The following is a 24,282-nucleotide window of genomic DNA, read 5'->3' as shown; positions in this document are numbered from 1 at the left end:
CTCCATGTCACCCTGACGTTTATTCGAAAAACGCTTTTCCATCACTATTTTCGCATTTCAGTTGTAGAGATATTCTAACGTTTCCACCTTGTGCTAGCGTAAAAACTCTTTTTGCGATATTTGTGTGTTTTTTCGAATTACAGGCTTTTTCCATCCAGGTTTTTTTTTGCACATTTTAAAAATTTGCAAAAAAATTGTCGACTACAAAACCACTAATTAATACTCTTAGAACAATTTGCATTCCATATTTATCATAATAAGCTAATTAGCCAATAATATGACCCACGAACTGCAAAATGCTCATTTCTGTCGCTCTCCAATTTGATTTCTACACGGTTCCATCCCTGACAACTGAAGTCAATTTTCTATTACTGTAACAAGTAATATCCCCAACAAACACACAACAAACCTTAAAGCCACTTTAGAACAAGGTAACACATATACTGCACTTTCAATACTGACTACACCACAAATAAGCACAAAATAAGGCACCAATGCTTATGTGGATCGTTTACACTGGCCTGCCTTTATCAATAAATACTGAAACATCTACAGATGAAGGTTCCCAGAGCTTCAGGTTAACCAGCTGATCACAAACATTTATAGCCAACCATATCGCACTGAACTTATTAATAGACTCATCATTCAGTGTTTGAGATGTAAACAGAGTGATTCAGAGTGGTTTGGTGTGAAATGGTTCAGATGTCTTTACAGTGGTGGTGATAGGAACCAGGGGTCACCATGACTACAACACAAATACAGACATTTCATTTACTATCCAGAACCACCAGTGAACCTACACGAGTCTTCTGAGTTTATATGGAATGTTGATGATGGTAAAAACAAGTTTCCTGCATTCCTCCCATTTTAAAAAATACATTTTATATACCAAAATCTTCTCTAAACTATCATAAAACAGTGTTTCAGTCATCGGGCAGTGAATTCATAACCATTTCCTGTAGTAACTTTCTGTGAGGGAGCTTTTAGAGGTGGACGTCTGGTTCCTATCACCACCACTGTGAACAGTTCTGACTCTGTAAGTTTCTCTAGAAATGAGCGTTTCACACCAAACCACTCTGAACGACTCTGTTTACATCTCAACCATTTAATTATGCAGACAATTAGAAAAATAGTTGGATTTCCACTTTAATAACCAAACATTCTCATTATCATAAACTCCTCTAGAGCATGAACAGAGCTTTAAAATGACTGGAAAGCTGTAGAAACATATTAGATAAGACTAAATAGCATCTTAAAATCATCATACCATGTTAAAAAGTTAGATGAAGTGTCGAAAAAGGCAGCCGGTGCATTTTTAATTTCAAAAATTACCTGAATGCTCCTCATTTTCTGCTCGCTGCCGTATCTATCACTTTCTTCAGCTCCTCTTTTTGAAATAAAGCCGTTCACGACGAAACTGTCCCCTGAAACGGAGTCAAATAGGTGAAATTAAAAGTTGATATCAGTGAAATCCACAGCCGAGTGGAAACACATGAGCGTTCAAAGCTGGAGCTGAGGTGCTTTAAACGTGCTGAACTCACCTTCAGGGTTTTCTCTTCGTCTGCAGGCTGTATCCACACAAACAGAACAGGTCTGAGCTTTAATACGAGCCAACAAAACAACAATAAACGAGGCTGAAAGCAGCTTCTTATTCGAATTTTTCCGTTCCACCTTAAATGGTGCAGCAGTTCCATTCGGGCGCCTCAGCCACCAGAATGGAACTGCTGCACCATTTAAGGTGGAACGGGGAAATTCGAACAAGAAACTGGCGAAACTGAAAACCAACTTCAGCCTCGTATTTTTTTTACAAGCTACATCCACTGACTTACCATGTTTTGACTGAAATTTGCCCATTTTTCCCCTCACAGCTCGGTTTTTTTAGCTACTTTACCCCCCAAAAAATAGCTTCTCTCACTAACTGAAGTGAAAAAAATGAATCACATCATGTCCGCTGGCCGAAACAGCACATTTTAAAACCAAAGCGAGCTCCATGTTTCGGTCGAAAGCAACATTTTAAGCACGAATGAAAACATTATGAATTTATTCCGTTTGGAAAAACTCGTTAACGGTTAAAACACTCAAACGACTCCAACTCCAACTGCTGCTAACGCGCAGGGGGCTCGAGCCCTACCTCTAGCCCCGCCCACACAACAACAGCGTCTTCCTATTGGCTATGGCGATTGCGATGAGCCCCGCCCTCATGTGGTGGAATGGCTAGCGACATTGATGAACTATTATTACAAAATAGATTATTTTTGTGTTTATTTCAAACATATAACCATATAAATACAAACAAGTATAACAGTAGGACGCATTACAGCCTTCACATCCCAGAATAAACAAAATAAAAAAATAAAAAAGGAAAGAAGAAAGAAAAACAGAAATTGGGATCTCGTTCCCACGCTTTACTAAGTCGTGGCCATGACTTAGCAAAGGGTGGGAACGAGATCCCAATGTGTGGCCACGACTTAGTAAGCCATGATCTCATTCCCACGCCTTACTAAGTCGTGGCCACGCATTATTTTTATTTACACAGGATGTCACCAGCATACGGAGCCCCACTGGTACGGATCTCCGCTGGTGACATCCTGTATAAATAAAAATAATGCGTGGCCATGACTTAATCATCTCATTCCCACGCCTTACTAAGTCGTGGCCACATATTAGGATCTCGTTCCCACGCGTTAATAAGGCCACGCATTATTTTTATTTATACAGGATGTCACCAGCGGGGCTCCGTACCATTGGGATTTAAATAAAACTGAAAAGCTTTAACGCAACAATGGATTTACAATGTTTCTCATTTCGCTGCTGGTGCCAGTTCACTAAGGTAGAAATGTAATCACACAGATCTGTGCGAACAAACATGATGTATGAAGATATTTTTCTGGCAAATTTCCCCTTATGTATATAGAATTTATCTATTATTATGATCAGGTTTATTATAAAACATTCATTGGGTTAAACAACAGGTCATCAAAAAGATATAAAACAGTGGCTTTTGAGGGGGATTTCTTTACCAGTCTTTCTCTTCAGGTCTAAAAAGAGATCGACCCAGAGCGAGTAAGAGAATACACAACTAAAAAATAAGCGTTCAGTGGATTCTGGAGCCCCTTTACAAAAAGGACCTGTGTCACTCATGTCGAAAAATCTATTCAACATACCACTGACACAGTAGAATCTATGCAATATATATAAAGCAGTTCTTTTATCTTGTTATTAAGAACATATTTATAGGGGAGAGTCCAAACTGTGGGGCTGTCCTGCCTTTGTTGAGTTGACCACTGTGACCACATCAAAGCTGCCTTATAAATTTATTATTACACTTCTTATCTACTATATCAACCCCATTAATAGAAATGATATAGTTCTGTAGAGAAAAATCCTCTATAACCTTTTGATTACTTGTAATTAAACAGAGAAGACCATCAGGGATAGAGTCACATATCCTCTTAAAGTCTGCGTTTGAACTGATACTATCAAATTTACTGCAGAAGTCAGAGCAGGAAATAAAATGACGATCGTCATCAAGTAATTGATTATTACAGAGTAATCGTTAACAACTTAATTGTTATCAACTGTTCATAATAAAAGTCTGAGTAAATATTCATAATAATTTCACATTATTAATATTATCCACTTTGTTCATATTAACAGTTATTCTCTGCAGCATGACTGTTTATATTTGTTTCTACTCTAAATTTGTCAGAGACATCAGCCCGTCAGCAGGAAGATGCATTATGCTAATGCCAACCTTTGTACAAACATATTTGAATGCTGTAAAGCTGGAAAGACGCATTTGAATGTTCCCTTTGAAATCAGGCTGCTGCCCTGAGAGAAACCACAATGAGCCATCAAACCCTGTGGTAAACAACACATGCAAAACAGGCCCGGAGCAAAACTTCTCCTTTCCCCTCAGGGTTTAACCGGCTTGAGTCACTGAAACCCTGTTTTGAAATACAATGTCCCAAAACTGAGACCAGTACTGCGTACAATCTGTACATTAGATACCTATATGTAGGGTTCTATGTACAATCAGTGGCCACTTTATTAGAAACACCCACCTTGTGCTTCCACTGACTGGCCACTTTATCAGAAACAGTCACCTTGTGCTTCCACTGACTGGCCACTTTATCAGAAACAGTCACCCTGTGCTTCCACTGACTGGCCACTTTATTAGAAACAGTCACCTTGTGCTTCCACTAAATGGCCACTTTATCAGAAACAGTCACCTTGTGCTTCCACTGACTGGCCACTTTATCAGAAACAGCCACCCTGTGCTTCCGCTGACTGGCCACTTTATCAGAAACAGCCACCCTGTGCTTCCACTGACTGGCCACTTTTTTTTAGAAACACATACCTTGTTCTTCCACTAACTGGCCACTTTATTAGAAACACCTACCTTGTACTTCCACCAAGTTACCACTTTATTAGAAACACCTACCTTGTACTTGCACTAACTGGCCACTTTATTAGAAACACCTACCTTGTACTTCCACTAACTGGCCACTTTATTGGAAACACCTACCTTGTGCTTCCACTAACTGGCCACTTTATTAGAAACAGTCACCTTGTGCTTCCACTGACTGGCCACTTTATTAGAAACAGTCACCTTGCGCTTCCACTAACTGGCCACTTTATCAGAAACAGTCACCTTGTACTTCCACTAACTGGCCACTTTATTAGAAACACCCACCTTGTACTTCCACTAACTGGCCACTTTATTGGAAACACCAACCTTGTGCTTCCACTAACTGGCCACTTTATTAGAAACAGTCACCTTGCGCTTCCACTACCTGGCCACTTTATTAGAAACACCTTGTACTTCCACTAACTGGCCACTTTATTAGAAACACCTACCTTATACTTCCACTAACTGGCCACTTTATTAGAAACACCTACCTTATACTTCCACTAACTGGCCACTTTATTAGAAACACCTACCTTGTGCTTCCACTAACTGGCCACTTTATTAGAAACACCTACCTTATACTTCCACTAACTGGCCACTTTATTAGAAACACCTAGCTTATTCTTTCACTGTCCTCTCTACCTCATTCATCATTTATCACCTTCTGATCAAATATTATTTGCAAAGCAAGGTATTCATAGGTTAAGAGTGGTCCACCATCCACAAATATGCAGACGAGAATGGCTCTATCAGAAACTGACCACTGGTGAAGCATCTAGAGACTGTACAGCAGTGAGGTTTCCAATAAAGTGGCCAGTGGATTTATACATTTCTATGATGTATTAATCATTGAGAATGTGACAGTAAGTAACCCAGAAGGATAAGCGGTTTAGATGATGTGTGTGTGTGTGTGTGTGTGTGTGTGTGTGAGACAGTAAGTATCTTTTTTGTTGAGGAAACAATATTAACTCATCGTGTTGTATGTTTTTTTTGGCAGGTCAGAGACACACATGATGGTGTTTGTTTTGTCTAAAACTCTAAGCAATTTCTTCCCACAGGGGAGCATAATTAAAATTCTCTAACAATAAGTCTTTTGACTTGTTCTCTTTTTCCCCTCCTCCTTTTCTTGTGGTTGCGTTTAAGCAGCTGCCTGATTTTTTGAGCAGGCTGAAGGGTGAAAAAGCGCCTCCAGACATCGCAATTACAGGGTTATTTATCAGGCATGTGTCTGCTCTCGCTGCCGCTGTCTTCGGCCTGATGAAGTGTTTTTATTCACTGATGAAGACAGAGATGCCATAATTATACTGCAGGTGTCTGAGCAGGAAAGTGACATGAAGACGAGCAATAATGAATGAATGAATGAATGAATGAATGACATGCAGAAAACGATCCGCAGAAGCATAAAAACTAGAGAAGTGAATTTCCTGAAGAAAACGCGGAGTGACTGTGCAGCTTAAGCACTTTCCCGGCATTGCTATAGGACTGGTATTCTGGGTGGTTGCTAGGGTGTCGTTAGGTGGTTGCCTTGGTATTCCGGGTGGTTGCTAGGGTGTGGTTAGATGGTTGCATTGGTACCCTTGGTGGTTGCACTGGTATCCCAGGTGGTTGCATTGGCATCCTGGGTGGTTGCTAGGGTGTTACTGAGTGGTTGCTAGGGTGTCACTGAGTGGTTGCTAGGGTGTCGTCAGGTGGTTGCATTGGTATTCCAGGTGGTAGCTAGGGTGTCATTAGATGGTTGCATTGGTACCCTTGGTGGTTGCACTGGTATCCCTGGTGGTTGCAAGGGTACCCTTGGTGGTTGCTAGGGTGTTCTTAGGTGGTTGCTGTGATATCCCAGCAGGTTGCTAGGTGGTTGCATTGGTATCCTGGGTGGTTGCTAGGGTGTCGTTAGGTGGTTGCATTGGTATTCCGGGTGGTTGCTAGGGTGTCGTTAGATGGTTGCATTGGTACCCTTGGTGGCTGCACTGGTATCCCAGGTGGTTGCATTGGTACCCTTGGTGGTTGCTAGGGTGTTGTTAGGTGGTTGCAGGTGATATCCCAGGAGGTTGCCTTGGTATTCTGGGTGGTTGCTAGGGTGTCGTTGAGTGGTTACTAGGGTGACGTTAGGTGGTTGAATTGGTACCCTTGGTGGTTACACTGATATCCCAGGTGGTTGCATTGGTATCCCAGGTGGTTGCTAGGGTGACGTTAGGTGGTTGCACTAGTATTCTAGGTGGTTGCTAGGGTGTTGCTAGGGTGTTGCTAGGTGGTTGCTAGGGTGTCATTAGGTGGTTGCACTGTTATCCCAGATGGTTGCTAAGGTGTCGTTAGGTGGTTGTTAGGGTGCTGTTGGGTGGTTGCACTGGTATCCCGGGTGGTTGCTAGGGTGTTGTTGAGTGGTTGCATTGGTATCCCAGGTGGTTTTCTTCATAACAAGCATAAAAAAAAATCGCTAGTAGTATGCCAATGTCTCGGTACCTAGCTAGCTAAATTTCCCATACCAACCTAAATGGTGCAGCCATTAGATTTTGGCGCCTCAGGCATCAGAACTGTCCAATCTTCATATCACTGAAGAATTAGGGGTGGGTGATAATCAACAATTGCCACATACCCCCCTTTAAAGGCACGATTCCCTAAATGTAACTAAAGCCCAGCAGTGAGGAGCTGAACTTCACCCTCCTCTGCTGTCACTGCAGACTGGCAGCGTCGCCTACAGAGCAGCGCTGGTAGCTGTTAATGAAGTGATGCTCTTTTTGTTTGAGGGTCCCATTTCAGAGGGAGGATTTCAACCACTACCCCCTGTAACTCAACTCCAAAGGGCAAGGAGACACTCCAAAACAAGGGGTAAGGGTAAAAATAAGAAATTGGGCCAAAGAGAATCCACCATAAAAATGTGTACAACACTAGAAACAGTGAACTTTTAATGTCACTTCACACCATCTAGTGGTGATACAGAGCAGTGCAGCCTGCTGCATATCAGTACATTGCAGGTGCATTTACGTGTGTACAGCTACAGTTGTATGCAAAGGTTTGAACATCCCTGGTCACATTACGTTTTGTTGATTTTCTATGTGAACATAAAGGTAATGCATCGTCAACAGAGAACACACACAACTGCTAATTTTAGTGCACAATTTCTGTTTATTTGCTGAGTTTAACATATTGGAAAAAAATAAAAACACTGGTTTTGCACAGGTTTTATTTTTTCCCCAGTATGTTAAAATAGAAACAGTAAGTGTGCTTTAATGTTCTAAGTGTTAAGTGTCTAACCTATTTTCACTTACAGAAGTCATTTACCTGGGGCACCCAAACTTTTGCATACTACTTTAAATGTAATTTAAATGTTACTAAAGAGCAAATTTGCACAAATGTTCAATTCCTTTATAATTTGTAAAAGGCAATTTCAGGCAAGAGACCTTTGTGACACCCTTCACATGCAAGAAGGAATAATAAATGCCAGATTTTGTTTATTTTAATCAAAGTTTTTAAATAAACATATAAAAAGACAAACATTGTTTTGGTTCAAGTTCAGTAAAAATGGTTTAAGTGTCAAATCTGCCATTAGACATCTGAAGACTGCCAAAAGCATCACAGCACAGCAATCTTTGTTATTAAAATGCTTTTGGGCTCATGACTCAGCAGCACACCAATTTATTAATATGTATGAATGTTAATGAGGGGTAACAAGCTAAAAATCAACACAAACAATACTAACAGTCAAACGTAGTCAAGTTGCAGCAGTATTGTGTTATTTCACATATAATGAACAGGGAAAACATCACTTTTTAAAATAGTTTCTGCTCATAAAGTGCTTTTTTTTCCAACTCCAGGTTCAAAACAAAGTCAACAGAAGAAAACCGAACCGCGGCCAACTTTCAGACTCATTACAGTTAATAACAGTCAGCACATCACCACCACAGAGCTACAGTCAGTGATGGAGAGAGAAGTGGGGGGTGACTGATGCCGTGTGCTGTGTGTGCTGTTAGCTTACAGCCACTAGCTTACGCTCATAAACAGTTAGCCAAGGTCTCCCGTTCCTTTAACTGCTGAACCACAGCTTTGTCCATAGCGTCCAGAAAACTCTCAACAGTCAGCACAGACGTCTGCAAACATAGACAGACAGATACAGGGCAGCTGAACAATTTTCAGAATCAAATTCAACTTTTTATACCTTTTGAAGACGTAACATAGCAAAAATATCAGTTTTACAGTTAAACACCGCCTGGTCAAGTTACACATTTGGTTGATTTTCATAAGGGACAATAGATTAATACAGCTGCTACAGGAAACAAACCCTTTCCGCACATTTTAGCGCGCAATTGCTATTTATTTGACCAGTTTAAAAAAAATACATGTGCAAAAATTTCAGGCCACATTTTATGTTGTATTTTTCCCCAATATGTTAGATTCAGTAAATAAACAGTAATTTGTGCACTGAAATGTGCAGAAATGTATTCTCTGTAGAGGATGTGTTCATATATTTTCAGTTTCTCAGATGTACAAAAGTATTGGGACACCTCTCCTAATTACTGAGTTCAGGTGTTTCAGCCTCACCCATTGCTAACAGGCAGATCATCGGATGACTGTAAAGCGCGGCCGCCATCAGACTCTGGAGCAGTGGAAACACTCTGGAGTGATGAATCACACTTCTCTATCTGTCAGTCTGATAGACGAGTCTGGGTTTGACGAATGCCAGGAGAACGTTACCTGCCTGACTGCACTGTGCCAGCTGTAAAGTTTGGTGGAGGAGGGATGATGATATGGGGCCTTTCCTGTTCCAGCATGACTGAGCCCCAGTGCACAAAGCAGCTCCATAAAGGCCTGACTGGGTGAGTTTGGTGTGGAAGAACTTGACTGGCCCTCACAGAGCCCTGACCTCAACCCCATCTGACGCCTTTGGGATGAACTAGAATGGAGATTGTGAGCCAGGCCCTCTCGTCCAACATCAGTGTCTGACCTCACAAGTACTCCTCTAGATGAATGGGCAAAAATTCCCACAGACTCTCTCCAACATCTGGTAGGAAGATTCCCAGAAGAGTGGAAGCTGTTGTAGCTGTAAAGGGGGACCAACTCCATATTATTGCCTATGGATTTAGAATGGGATTCATAAAAGCTCCTGTAGGCGTCCCAATACTTCTGTACATAAAGTGTAATTACGAACGACTTCAATTGGACAAAATGCAAAACACTGGTGCAGTATCAAAAAAGGACAGTTCAATATTCGTTAAACAATTGTTACTATTTAGGATCCCTGCAGCTGTACAGAGTACTAGTAGTAGATCACTTTCTCCCCTAACATTATTTTCATTAATATATCAGCACTTTCTGAACTAACCTTGTTTCTCCACTGTTTTTACATCATTCGTAAATGCCAACTACCCTTTACGTTCTATGAACATTTAATGATGAGCAATAAAAATGATCAACATTTTTTTGGACTTCATAATTTTCTTTAAAAAAGAAACAAAAATATTGTTACATTAACTTAGGTTGAAAGTAAAGAACATTATCTTTTTAATTAGAATATTAATGTTAAAAAGTTTTTTTTCCCCAACAGGGAATTATTTTCCTTTCTTTTCTTTTATTTTTCATACATAAGATTTAAAAAGACCTGTCCAGGGTGTATCCTGCTTTCCGCCCAATGACAGCTGGGATAGGCTCCAGCACCCCACCGCGACCCAGAAGGATAAGCGGTTTAGATGATGTGTGTGTGTGTGTGTGTGTGTGTGTGTGTGTGTGTGTGTGTGATTTAAAAAGCTGCACATGTAGAGAGCAGAGGAATACAAATTATAATGTGTGGTGAGAGTAGAGCTTCTATCAGAACTTATCAGCGCAGATCCTGATGCAAAATACCTTTGCGTAAAGCGCGTGAGCCAAAAAGGGAATTTTCCTCAAAGTCCGTCCACTCAGGCCAACACTCTTCCTGTTGGAGAAGAAAGAAGCCACTAAAAATGTGTCATCAATCACCAAGAGGTTCAAGGAGCAAAGGAGAACATTTGGATTCTTCAAGCTAAAATTATATGTAAATTCAACTGTATATCTATATGTATATCTGTATATCTAAAAATGTATATCTATATAACTACTTTTTCAGAGATGGAACAAAGTTTCACAAGGAAAGAAATTGTAGTTATTCATTATGAATGTGCAGTGGGCGGAGTTTCCACAGGCTCCACCTGACCACCATGGACTCCAATATATCTTAGAGAAAGGGTAACCAGAACGCCTTTTTTGACTCTGTTCCACTGATGGAAAGTTGGTTAAATCTTAATAACAGCTTTACTCAGTGGCTTTGATTATAAGACAGTTTTGAGTCAATTAATTTTCTATTATTTTCTATGCTAAATGCTAAAAAACACACCTTTAACCAGCTTTACTCACTTTGCGATTCTCTGCAGGTACAGGCTGAGCTCAGTCACATCACTCTCAATGTAGCCCATAGTGCGCAACTCCTCCAGGTTCAGCAGCTGCTGCCTCGGGTAAATGATCTGCCGCTGGACGTCACAATACAAACATATTTGAAATACAATGATGAAATGATCCATTATAAAACATCTAGTTCCAGTCCTAAAATCTGATTGGCTGAGCCGCGTTCAAAACTGTTGTAAAATCCACAATATGCACACACCTATGACGCCTCACAGCGACTGAATTCTGTATCACTGCGCACACTAAAAACCCTTGTGCTGTTAATGAATAACCTTTGACTCTAATGCTGCTCACATGGATCAGCGAGTGTACTGATGAAGTAAGAACACGTTTTTTGTTTAAACTGACGGGAAACTTACGTTCCTAACTAGAACCAGGCTGGTCAGCTAGCTAACAGGCTAAAAGAGCCAACAGCCTAAACAGCTCCATCATTAATATCACAGGCCTGAATTAAAGCACTTACAGTTTGATTAACTGTAAAACGGCAGTATAAAAGTCTAAAAATGTCACTTTAATGTTTTACACACTTCAGATGTTCATGTTTCAGTCAGAAGTCACGTCAAACCCAGACTGAATCCCAAACGGCTCCGTACTCCCTAAATAGTGTTCTAGCTATGAAAGTTTAGAAATTCTAGCCTCTCCAGCCAAACAGTGCATCATGTATCGAGTGTGGATGTGTCTGAATCCCAAATGACTGTTTCTTAGCTGTATTTTGCTCTGTTGGGCTGCAGGATCCAGTATTTAAACTCCTACGTAGTGCACTATGTAGGGAGCAGGGAGCTGTTTGAGATTCAGCCCCAACGTGAGAAGAGGGCACCACTGGATTGGTGCTAAATAAGACTCTCGGTGTTAATTTGGTGAAAAGATAAAGTGAAAGTTTTTGCATTAAACAGGGCTGTGATTTCATACGTTCACTGTTACACGATAAAAAGTTAAAGTTGAAAGTTGAAGTGAAATGACTGCAATATACAGCAATCGGTGACGGAACGTTCTCCTCACTCAGCTGTCCATGGTTACTTGGCAATGACACAATATGCTACAGGAACTACATTTCTTGGAGGAATGCTTGTTTATGTTGATTATTGTTAATAATAACAAATTATTTTCTGAAAAACTGTATTTCATCATAGTTTATGTTGGCTGCCATTTTATAAAAGCAATAAGCCACTTGAGAATGAGCGTTACTGTGATTTTAGTCACAGGGTCATGCCTAAGAACACCTTTCCCCATGATAAAATCGCAGTAACACACGGCATCTTGTGGCTTATTGCTTTATTAACCCACTAATGAAGTATTAAAAATGGAACGTATGGGACATACAGTCTCACATGCAATGTGATTTTTACCAGCGTTCTATGAAGCTTTCTATGAAACCTCACAACTGTAGCTAAAAGAGTGCACTTGTGAGGGAAGCATAGACAGATCAATTTCTACTGCATCCAGACAACTGGAATTTGAGACTGCTTGGACTCCCAACAACAATCTGTGTATATTAATGATGATTCATTTCTACATACTGGTTACGCCTAAAATGCCAGTCTTGAAATTCCACTCTAGTTTTGAGCTGTTTACTCAGCAGGTAGAACACAAACCTTCATAAGCTCTTCCAGACAGGACAGGTAGATGCTGAAGATGGCGCTCGCGCTCGGGGGGCCGATATACTGCTTTATATCCGCTCTGTCCACAAAGGCCAAATCTATCTTCTCTGTTACGTTTGAGGTTGTGAGGATGACCACGTTCGGATATCTGTATTTCACACACACACAAAACAAACAAACAAACAAAAATAGCTCTAATTTTCATAATACATACAGAGTTCACAGTCCTTTAAATACATATAACTATAAGTAGTAACAAACAACAACAACAACAACAACAGCAACGTCCCATATATATATATATATATATATATATATATATATATATATATATATATATATATATATATATATATATATATAGAGAGAGATATGTGTCGCTGTTGTCGGAAGAAAACCTTGTATCTCCTAAAAGGCAACTTTACAGGAAAAGAAACCTACTTTACTTTTAATGTAAGTCAATGGAACCAGACTTTTTTCCAATCCATTTTGGGTCGTTTCTTTTGGTCCATTCATCATGAAATTTACAAACAATGTAAACGGGAACCGGTATTTTTAAAAGTATGTCAAAAACTGAAAAACGACAAAGATGGAGACACAAGCTTTTTCTTCTGACAGCAGCGATATATGCATCTATGTAAAGGTTAGAGACCACCCTGTATTTATGTAATTTGCAGTCAATATGGCCATTAAGTGTACGTCATTAATTTTTCAGCATCAGGAAGTAAAAAAGAGTTCGTTGATGACTTTCTGAAGTAATCAAACACATTCCATGGTGTTGAGGTCTGGACTCTGGGGTGGTCAGTCCATCGTTCAGCTTCTTTGTTTGATGTGTCCGTCTCCTTTTCTCAGTGAGGTTCTTCTTGATCAGCTACACATCCTTTCAGACCCACAGCGCTGAGTCGTCTTCTCACAGTGGAAGGATGGACAGAAACACCTGTGGATGTTTTCAGATCTGAAGCAGCTTGATTTTCTCCTCTCTCTCAGAGATGAAAGCTTTAAGTGCTGTTTATCTGATGGGGGCAGTTTTGGGGTCTACCAGCTCATTTTCTCTGTAGCGTTTAATCAGTTTTTGAGCTCCAGTTTTTTCATCTAAATTTTCTTTGACTTGCTCCTTTTTTGCGCAAGTGAATTATCTTCTATCTAATCTCCACAGAAATATCTCCTGAAAAAATGACTAATTTATGAATGGAAAATAAATAAATGAAGGGTGGTCTGTGACTTTTGCACCGTACTATAGATTGTAGATGTAATAATTCCATATATTTTTTTGTGGTTTATTACAAAGTCAGGAAAAATTTCTAAAAAACACACACACACACACACACACACACACACACACACTCCACTTAGATTACCTGTGAGGACTTTCATTGATTTCTACTGATTTCTGTATTCCTGCAGCCACTTTGATTTCAAAAAGGTAATTTTTCTGGTCTTTTAATTTTTCAAAGAAAAATTGAAAAATTTACAAAAAAAATTAGTTAAAACAACACGTGTTCAAGTGAGGACCAGCAAAATGTCCTCACTTGTGCAAAACTGTCACGTTGTCCTATCACTGTGAGGACAGGACCTCTTAAGGTTAGCAAGACAAGCACGCAAACACACACTCTCTGACCGTTTGATCTGGTCCAGCTGTGTAAGGACTGAGTTGACCACTCTGATAGCATCTGAAGGTTCTGTTCCAGCCTGAGAGGCGTTTCGTGCCGCTGTCAGACTCTCCACCTGCCCATAAACACAAAACCACAGCATCCACTGTTACAGCTCACTGCGCCACCTGGCTGCTGCAAAATAAAACACTTGTAAATTATTATTAACAATAAAGTGCTGACTTTTGTAACAGCGACATTACAGAAGGCAGCAACATGCAAATTAGTTCTCTAACAAATCACTTTTTTCTATGTAATAAAATGTATAAAAACAATGTTTATACATCTCTAAATATTGTATGCTGCACTGCCACTTACTTATACACCCAGGCATATTGCACAACTGTTACCATACGTTACTGTTTACAGTCACTCGGTTCATCCACTGGACGTGACATGCACCTCTGCATGGTCATATTTCGCATATTTATGCGATGCTGCTTATTCTCATTACTGCACATTATATTTTATGGTTGTTTTAGTATATTTTACTGTATGTCTTTATTTCAATTTTTGCATCTGTACAAAAGCGTACGTCTATACTTTTGCTGTTGTTTTGCTCTTTACTGTAATTTGTGCTGCTGTAATAGACGACTTTCCCTCTGGGATTAATAAAGTGATCCACCCATCCATCCATCTAACTATATCACGATACTGTAACAATAATTTGTCAACAGACAAAATGCACTAGAAGTCTCCCATTTAAACTACAAACGCAATGATTACGATTCAGTATTTCACATACTACACTGAACTAAACCTGTTAAACATCACTAATTTCTCTCTCTTTATAAAGAAACATGCAGTTGGTCAGTGCTTATAAATACTGATGACATCCACGATAAACACGGTCGAATCACATTATTATGAGCACCAGCTAATATCCTGAGTAACCACCGTGTGCAGCACAGACGGCAGCTAGACGGGCTGGGAGTGACTCAGTAAGGCCCTGGTAGGTTGCTGGAGGGAGCACAGGGGAGGATCCATATAGCCAACACGACGATCGAAGTGGTCCCACAGATGTTCAATTGGGTTCAAGTCTGGGGGCCAGGGTCATACTTGGAAGTCTTGGTCATGCTCTTCCAACCAACGTCGGACATTTCTAGCCGCGTGATGCGTCGCATTGCCTTGCTGGGAGAGCCCATCTGCTCCAGGGAAGACAGTCAGCATGTATGGGTGTACGAGATCTGCTAGGATGGATTCATACACAGATCGGTTGAGAGTGCCTTCCACGTGGATGAGTGGGCCCAGAGAACGCCACGAGAACATTCCCCAGACCATAACGCTGCCACCACCAGCTTGTGGACATGAAGTGGTCATAATAATGTGACTCGACTGTGTATTTGAAAAGCATATTGCGTACCATGATAACAAAAATGATCACGATAACATTAAAATACTGTCATATTGCAAACCCATAGAGTACAGTACTCATTATAGAGTCAAATAAATGTTAATTTAATTTAGAAATGAAGCTCTTTGCATTAGACATACAGGGTGTCCCAAAAAAATGGACATCATTTCGTAGTCTAATAACAAATCTCCCTCAAATCATCTCAAATTTTAACGAAATGCGGCTCCCGAGTGGCGCAACCATCTAAGTGTTGTCCCTCATCAGGAGATCACGAGTTCGATCCCTGGTGATGCTACAGCCGTCCGTAGCCGGGAGTCCGAGAGAGCACAATTGACCTCGCTCTCTCTGGGTGGGTGGGATGGCCCCCCTTCGCCCCCCATCACTCAGCGCGATGCTAGTCAGCGCAGGCGTCTGTTAGCTGACGTAACAGATCTGGCGGTTGGCGCTTTCCTCCGAGCGCGTTCAGCTGTCCAGTGACGTTGCGTGAGCGGCAGCTCGAAAAGAAGCGGTGGCGCTTCACAGGTCTCGGAGGAAGCCTGTGTTAGCCTTCACCCTCCTAGCGTTGATAGCATCGTGTGATTGGGGGAGTCCTAACTAGCGGGTGGAATTGGAGACGACTAAATTGGGGAAAAAAATCGGGTAAAAATTGAGAAAAAAAAAAAAAATAAAATAACAAAAATGTGTAAAAACTAACCAAGTTAAATTTTATGTTTTTTTTTTATCAGGTTGAAGAATGGCGTTCACTAGAAATGAAAAGGCACTGTGTGTGTTAGAATCTGCTCAAACACAGTCAAACAAGAGCATTTTCGAGAAAAAAATTCTCGAAAATTCAAAGAGGAAGGCTGTCTGTGCAGCGTAAAGGGATCTGGACGACCACCAGTATCAGAAGATATTACATTTGTGAAGCTGTGAAATCGGTTATAAAATCTACATCCCTCTGAATTTCTTGTTCAAATTTTGATAAATAAATCTTGTATTGTTCAGCATGAAGCCTGTTTAATTTCGTTTGCCTGGACACGTAGCTACTCAGATATTCACATCTCAAATGAAGTACATTTTTTTGGGACACCCTGTATTTAGTGGGAAGACTAATCACATCTGTACAGCAGTTCTGGTTTGCTGTTTAAGCATTTCTGGAATTTTCTGTCTTCAGCAAACCCCAAAAACTGAAACAGGAGTTCATGTGAGCATTCCAAGGAACTGATCAAGAAACCGCACACTTCACAGGTGCAAACATGTACAGGTTACCTGCCAAGTGTTCAATAATGCAGCGAACACCTCACAGATCACTGAACTGAGGAAGCCTTTGTGTATCAATAACGTCTACTGTTCCATGACTCGAAAACATGCACAGACAACCAAGCTTACCTCATCAATTAGGACGAAAACAAGAGCCTCTTTGTCATCAATCAGTTCCTGAATCTTCTGGAACATCTTCGTGACAAGTTTACCGCTCTATAAAAGGAGACAGACAGTTTAATTCAAATACATGTGACAACATGTGGCTAAAAACGAATGAAACCTAACAGTTAACAGGTTTTTGAAAATAATGCCAGTAACAGTTTGCATGCTAATCGTTTTAAACTGGTTATATAAAATTGCTTCTCATTTAATTCTCCCCATCATTAGACACGTTGTTTTTAAGAGTTTTATAAGAGTCACAGAAGCCATAGAAGATTAATTATACCTCGGAAAACCACTTAGAAAACAGACTGTGGCTGTTGATTTCCACAAACTGTCCATATGAATACCTGTCAAAGAAAAATCCACATAAGCAAGGAGAAAACAGGCAAGATGGGATATTTATCAGTATTCCTGCAAAACGTCTCACCTTCCTGACATTCTGATGGAGAGTTTCTGGGCGAGTGCTTTGCATAAGGACGTCTTTCCAGTGCCTGGAGGCCCTGCAGGATTAAAAGAAGAGTTCGTCCAACAACGCTAATGTGGCTAGTAGTGGTGTAACGATACACGTTTTCATGATTCAAAACAATTGATACATTTTTTTTTTACTTTCTGAGGTCAAAATTTGATTTTATATGACCATATAGTTTCACTGTGTAGTTCTACAGTTACAGACTGTAGTCCATCTGTTTCTCTGTGTACCTTGTTACTCTGTTCTTCAGTGGTCAGGACCCCCATGGACCCCCACAGAGCAGGTACTGTTTGGGTGGTGGATCATTCTCAGCACTGCAGTAACACTGACGTGGTGGTGGTGTGTTGGTGTGTGTTGTGCTGGTCTGAGTGGATCAGACACAGCAGTGCTGCTGGAGTTTTTAAACACCTCAGTGTCACTGCTGGACTGAGAATAGTCCACCAACCAAAAATATCCAGCCAACAGCGTCCTGTGGGCAGCGTCCTCTGACCACTGATGAAGGACTAGAGGATGACCAACACAAACTGTGCAGCAGCAGATGAGCTATCGTCTCTGACTTTACATCTACAAGGTGGACCGACAAGGTAGGAGTGTCTAATAGAGTGGACAGTGAGTGGACACAGTGTTTAAAAACTCCAGCAGCACTGCTGTGTCTGATCCACTCGTACCAGCACAACACACACTAACACACCACCACCACGTCAGTGTTACTGCAGTGCTGAGAATGATCCACCACCCAAATAGTACCTGCTCTGTGAGGGTCCATGGGGGTCCTGACCACTGAAGAACAGAGTAAAAGGGGGCTAACAAAGTATCAGAGAAACAGATGGACTACAGTCTGAAACTGTAGAACTACAAAGTGCACCTATATGGTCAGTCATTTGAGTGTGGGTCTGTCCGCAGCATAGGCTTTGGACATACTATTATTTTAAGTGATTTCTTTTTAGCAGATTCAATAAATCAAGATTTAATAAATAAATTATGCACAAATATTTTGTAATTGTTAATATGGTTAATTCAGGCTTACCATAAAGTAATACAACTCGATTCCAGGTAACCAAATTGCTGTCAACGTTTTTATCAGAAAAGAAAATCGCTGTTGAGACGTAATCCAAGAGCTGGAGGAAAAGAGAAAAAAATGCATTATTACACAAAAAACATTATTTTAGTATTTTAGTGAAAGTTACAGTTTTTAAGTTTCTTACTTGCGTCTTGATTGCTTCCTCATAAATCAAGCTTTCCCAAATGCCATGAAGCTCAGCTGTAATTGATAAAACAACTAATTTTAAAGTAGTTTTAATAGAAAGAACTGGTTTTTGCTAAATCGTCTTTAGGCTGCAACCATGCTTATAAATAAGGAAGCACAGTACATAAAGCAAGATCACTTGAACCTTATTAATTAACTGAAATGAAAGTAAATAAAATAAAATAAATAAATAAATAAATAAATTTTAAAAAAAAAGAAAATATTCCCAAAAACAGTTTAGTTCATATTCATAATAAGGTTGCACAATATATTTTGTTCCTTGTTATCACTTTATTATTAATACTATCACTTAATGCACAGTGCAATTGCACTATGTAGCGATATAACCTCAGTCCACACCGAGTGAATAAAGTGGACAAAGGAAAAATGTTTAGTATAAATTTGAAGAGGTGTTGAAAACAGTGGCTTTAAATCTTAAGTCTTCCTACAGCCAGGTTAGGGGCCATCCAGAGGGAATGCGACTCGGTGAAGCGGTGAGGGAAGTGGACACAAGTCAGCTCGCCTGAGACGACTGACCTGCTGGTAGGAGCCAGTGATTGGCTGCAGAAAGCTCCTCCTCTTCCTCCAGGTTTAGTGTGCTGGGTCCGTCATCATTCAGGGAGAAGATGTGAACACAAAGATTGTTCATCTTCAGATCCAGAGGCTGCAGACAGAAAAACAACATGGATACACTGATGACCACAATGAAGAGACTTGATTTAAATTACAAATTAATATTACTATTTTTTGACACACCAACTTAGTTGTTAGGAATTTTAATTAGTGCATGACAGAGAAGACAGTAAAGCAGGGATAAAACAGCACATAAAAACCTGCATCTCACCAAACAAACAAACAAAAGAACAGACAAACAAACAAACAAACAGATTAATGAGAAGTAAAAGAAGTTTGTTTAGTGTGTCATGGTGGGAAACACTGCACCATGCAGTGGACTGAGGCTCAATTCCCAGCCAGGGCGAGCGCTTAGCACTCAGTGCTACATAAGAGTCAGTGGGAAAGACTCCTAACACTACATACACCTTCCTCTGTGTCATCATGAACGTAAACATGACATGACTAAAACAGCGCTGGTAAAACTCAGCAGGTAAAAGTGGCCCAAATCTGATCTTTTCCTCATATGTGACACAGATGTGTGTCTGTGTGTCAGTGTGAACAGATAAACACACTGAATCTGACATTTTCAATTCCGATTTGAGACGCTTTCATATGTGGTATTGAAATCTGATACGTATCCGATCTGCGGCACTGTAACTCATTCTAAACTGCCAGATCGGAATTCATGACTTTTACGTCAATCCAACTCCACATTCGTCATAATTTCACACTGCTGAGACTCAAACATTTGGGCTGAGCTTTCTGTACAAAAATCTGAAGAAACTCATCCAAAATCCTCTGTGTTTGAAGAGGTTTTGAAAGAAATGTCCGAACGCGGCCGCAGGAGAACGAGGCTGCAGCGTCAGAGAACAGTTAAAAGTCTGAAAGCAGAGTTTAAAGAATCCGAGGACGCGAACCAAAGAAGTGGCCGCGCCCTTTTTACGGCTCGAACACATTCTGGTGACGAGCTCAGCTGTCAGTCAGTGAAGCTTCATGATGGCTCCTGTGATGCTGGTGAAGATGAAGCTGATCCTCCGGGAGCGACTGGCGTTCGTTGGTAGTCATGATTGTTTACCTCTGGATGAGCCGTGAAGCTCTGTTCTTTAGCGCATGCGGGTCAGTTTAGGAGCTGATCTGTTCAGACTGATGTCGCATTCAGATCACATTTAAAAGATAATCTGAACAGCCAAACAAAAAATCGGATTTGGTGAGAAAATCAGATTTGGGCCACTTTTTCCTGCTCTGTTAAAGACCTAGCCTAGGACAGGATATCGTTAAAAATTTCTCTTTATATACCAGGAACAACACTTTGACTTTGAAACAGCTTACTGAACTGTTTTTTTGTTTAAACCTAATTTCCACTCAAACTTTAGACGTGGCTAGGTCCCCAGTCACACGCTGCACCCAAGCTGGGAGGGTGAACGCTACTACATGCTTCCTCCAATTCTCCTGAAGCTCCACTACAACCCAGAGACAGAGAGAGGATAGTTACTCTCCAATGGACGCCCAGACACGGATGGCTGTGGCATCACCTGGGATCAAGCGTGCGATCTCCTAACAACAAAGCCAACACTTAAACAGCTGTGCAAAAGTGGGTGTGGCTTAAAGCAGATATGAGTGTGAGGTGCTGGAAGTGGATTTATGTAGTGACCCTGATGAACTGCAGACTAATACAGAACTGCTGATATTAAAAATATGCTTATGGAATGTAAATTAGACAAACAGTCAGGAGTCCAGACTTTGGAACCAGCATGCCTAGTGGTTCACCGAATCTAAGCCTGATTACTGACAATGAAATTTGAGTGATACAGGATCTTCCTGGTGTCTTAAAGTAATGCAGAAAAGTAAAACATTTCCCCAGGAGAGATCTAACGAGATATTAAAAAGTAATAAATGACAGTATGATGAAACAGTACATGGGTAAAAGTGTCAAAAAGGACAGAGAAGTGAAAAGTAACGCTACACTTACTGCCGGTACATCGACGTCCACCACGGCAACTGACTCAACATTTTTAGTCAGAAACTCATCGTCGAACTCGGTCCACTTGTAAGACCCAATAATCAGGCTGTGTCGGTCCAGCAGAGCCAAAACGTGTGTCCTCACTTCAGACCTTCTCACAGTGCTGCAGGCACGAACTCAGAGTGATTTACAGCAGACAAAAAACACTAACACTTATTTTGAGACTCCACTGTAGATGCTTTCGTTGATGTGCAGCAAAAAACAGCATCCAACTGTACGCCGATCAGGCATAACATTATGACCACCTCCTTGTTTCTACGCTCATTGCCCATTTTATCAGCTCCACTTACTATATAGGTGCACTTTGTAGTTCTACAGTTACAGACTGTAGTCCATCTGTTTCTCTGATACTTTGTTAGCCCCCTTTTACCCTGTTCTTCAGTGGTCAGGACCCCCATGGACCCTTACAGAGCAGGTACTATTTAGGTGGTGGATCATTCTCAGCACTGCAGTAACACTGACGTGGTGGTGGTGTGTTAGTGTGTGTTGCGCTGGTGCGAGTGGATCAGACACAGCAGTGCTGCTGGAGTTTTTAAACACTGTGTCCACTCACTGTCCACTCTATTAGACACTCCTACCTTGTCAGTCCACCTTGTAGATGTAAAGTCAGAGACGATAGCTCATCTGCTGCTGCACAGTTTGTGTTGGTCATCCTCTAGTCCTTCATCAGTGGTCACAGGACGCTGCCCACAGGACGCTGTTGGCTGGATATTTGTGGTTGGTGGACTATTCTCAGTCCAGCAGTGACACTGAGGTGTTTAAAAACTCCTTCTGTGTCTGATCCACTCAGACCAGCACAACACACACTAACACACCACCACCACCACATCAGTGTTACTGCAGTGCTGAGAATGATCCACCACCCAAATAGTACCTGCTCTGTGAGGGTCCATGGGGGTCCTGACCACTGAAGAACAGGGTAACAAAGTATCAGAGAAACAGATGGACTACAGTCTGTAACTACAGAACTACAAAGTGCACCTATATAGTAAGTGGAGCTGATAAAATGGACAAGGAGGTGGTCAGAATGTTATGCCTGATCGGTGTACATCTATTAAACGCAACTGAAATCTTAGATTCTCTGTCCGACCCAAACCCCAACTGACTTGGATAGAAGATTTTTTGTGTGTGTTTTATGTAGATAAAGTAACTGGACTTAAACTTGTCAGGTCATTAGTACCTTTCAGACTTCACAAGAACCTCAATGTGGATATCGATTCGGTCAGTGACGCCGTCCTCAGCAGGCTGCTGGTGGTGATTCCAGCCAACTTCCATCTTCTCTCCATTCATCCTTTAAATGACACAAATGATACTGATCTCTTAAAAAGCACTGATTGATTTAAATATCCAGCTACCAAAACTAATACATTTATCTATCCATTTCTGCACCGCATTTCTTGTGATAAACAAACAGATGCGTTTAAAGGGCAATTACACCGATTTTTCAAAAGTCTGTGAGATTGTCATTCATGGTTTGTTGTGAAACTCAGAGTCCTTTACAGTGGTGGTGATAGGAACCAGGGGTCGCCATGACTACAACACAAATATAGACATTTTATTTACTATCCAGAACCACCAGTGAACCTACACGAGTTTTATATGTAACGTTGATGATGGTAAAATAGTGATAAATCTGGGAAAATAAGTTTTCTTTGGGGATTGTTTCGCCTTAGAACACACTGCATGTGAACCACAATGAATTGCTTTTAAAAATATATATTTTAAGCCATAACTGGACCTCAAAACTATCACAAAACAGTGTCTCAGTCATCGGGCAGTGAATTCATAATCATTTCCTGTAGTAACTTTCTGTGAGGGAGCTTTTAGAGGTGAACGTCTGGTTCCTATCACCACCACTGTGAACAGTTCTGACTCTGTAAGTTTCTCTAGAACAGAGCGTTTCACACCAAACCACTCTGAACGACTCTGTTTACATCTTGACCATTTAATGTTGACCATTTATTAAGACAGCTATATAGTTTATTAAACAACATTTGACAACACTTGACAGCTAACAAAAGTTATGTTATTAACAAACACAAATCTCAACCATCGAAAAACCAACGCGTTCTTAACTCTACACTCTTAAAAAGATGTTCTTCAGTGATTCTTTACTACAACGGTTAAATGCTTAAATGGTTCTTTGCGTGCTGAAATGGATCTTCACACTGGAGGAGAACGTGTTGTATTTGGGATTCTTCTGTGATGACAAACTTGTCACAACAGACGAAGCACGAAATGGTTCTATATGGAACTCATGGTTCTAAACAGAATCATTTCCTTAACTAAAGAACCCTTGAAGAACCATCTTTTTAACAGTGCAGCAGCGAATAAACAGCTCAGAAAACGCAATTAGAGGGTTTAACGTGGGCTGCGTTCAAAAACGCGTACTGCCATATTAAATAGTGCACCTCAATCAGCGGTACATCCACCAGCATAACTACCAAAATGATTAGACGGAAGGCGCATAGTGTGTAGAGCACTATGTGGTTTAGAACACAGCCTAAAGAGTTAACTAGCGAGGTTAGCAGCGCTGCTATCAGTCAGAAACCGGAGCCGTAAAGGGAAACAACGAACAAAACTGCAGCTACGACCAACAAATACGTTTACGCGACTGTCTAATTTATGTCATCCTTAGAAATTGGAGTTAATAAACGATAAAAACACCGCAACTCACGTCCCGCCGTTGCTGTAAATCCACCACTGACACCGAACTTCCCGCGCAAATATGAACCCTACCAGAGAGACGAGTGGCGCCGAAGTCCCGCCCCTTGGGTCATGACGCTTGAGTCCGAACCGATTTGATTGGATAAACTTTTCCAACTGAGAGCGCTGATTGGACCGTTTCTGCCCTTAGTTACAGTTACCATGGGGATCCAGACACATTGGACACTCATTTCAGTCATCGAGTATTTCGAATATACAGTAAAAATATTCAATAACAATGTTATGATATAACGTTAATAAAAATACAACATGTTTGCGCAACAAAACGACCAAAAATAATAATTTTGGTGCTTTTTGCGTTCTTTTATAGCTCGTATCGAACTCTTATTGCTTTCACGACGGTCTGAATGATTAATTAATCACTATTTTCAGACTTCACAA

The 24,282-nt window shown here is 40.7% G+C and overlaps 2 protein-coding genes across 2 annotated transcripts in view; both read right to left on the bottom strand.

Annotated features, from left to right (window-relative positions):
• Positions 1 to 2,132, bottom strand: part of nkd2b (NKD inhibitor of WNT signaling pathway 2b) — a 50,050-nt gene extending 47,918 nt beyond the window's left edge. The window contains exons 1-3 of the mRNA XM_036558840.1: positions 1,830 to 2,132; positions 1,542 to 1,568; positions 1,333 to 1,424 (exon numbers count right to left, since the gene is read on the bottom strand). Coding sequence (XP_036414733.1) covers positions 1,333 to 1,424; positions 1,542 to 1,568; positions 1,830 to 1,854 — 144 coding nt within the window. The 5' untranslated portion in view covers positions 1,855 to 2,132. The remainder of the gene's footprint in view (positions 1 to 1,332; positions 1,425 to 1,541; positions 1,569 to 1,829) is intronic.
• Positions 2,133 to 7,972: 5,840 nt separating this feature from the next.
• Positions 7,973 to 23,901, bottom strand: trip13 (thyroid hormone receptor interactor 13). Its single transcript, XM_036558483.1, has 14 exons — positions 23,852 to 23,901; positions 22,355 to 22,465; positions 21,124 to 21,277; positions 19,077 to 19,203; positions 18,499 to 18,554; positions 18,321 to 18,411; positions 17,252 to 17,324; positions 17,108 to 17,171; positions 16,789 to 16,875; positions 14,036 to 14,142; positions 12,412 to 12,565; positions 10,772 to 10,884; positions 10,244 to 10,313; positions 7,973 to 8,493 (listed from the first exon to the last, which is right to left on the bottom strand). Exons 2-14 carry the CDS (start codon positions 22,462 to 22,464, stop codon positions 8,398 to 8,400), a joined length of 1,302 nt encoding a protein of 433 aa, XP_036414376.1. The 5' UTR covers position 22,465; positions 23,852 to 23,901; the 3' UTR covers positions 7,973 to 8,397.
• Between the last annotated feature and the right edge of the window lie 381 nt (positions 23,902 to 24,282).

The sequence above is a fragment of the Colossoma macropomum genome, unplaced genomic scaffold (assembly GCF_904425465.1).
Source record: "Colossoma macropomum unplaced genomic scaffold, Colossoma_macropomum, whole genome shotgun sequence".
Taxonomy (NCBI): domain Eukaryota; kingdom Metazoa; phylum Chordata; class Actinopteri; order Characiformes; family Serrasalmidae; genus Colossoma; species Colossoma macropomum.
The sequence above is the reverse complement of the archived record's forward strand: the minus strand, read 5'-3'. Positions and strand labels throughout refer to the sequence as shown.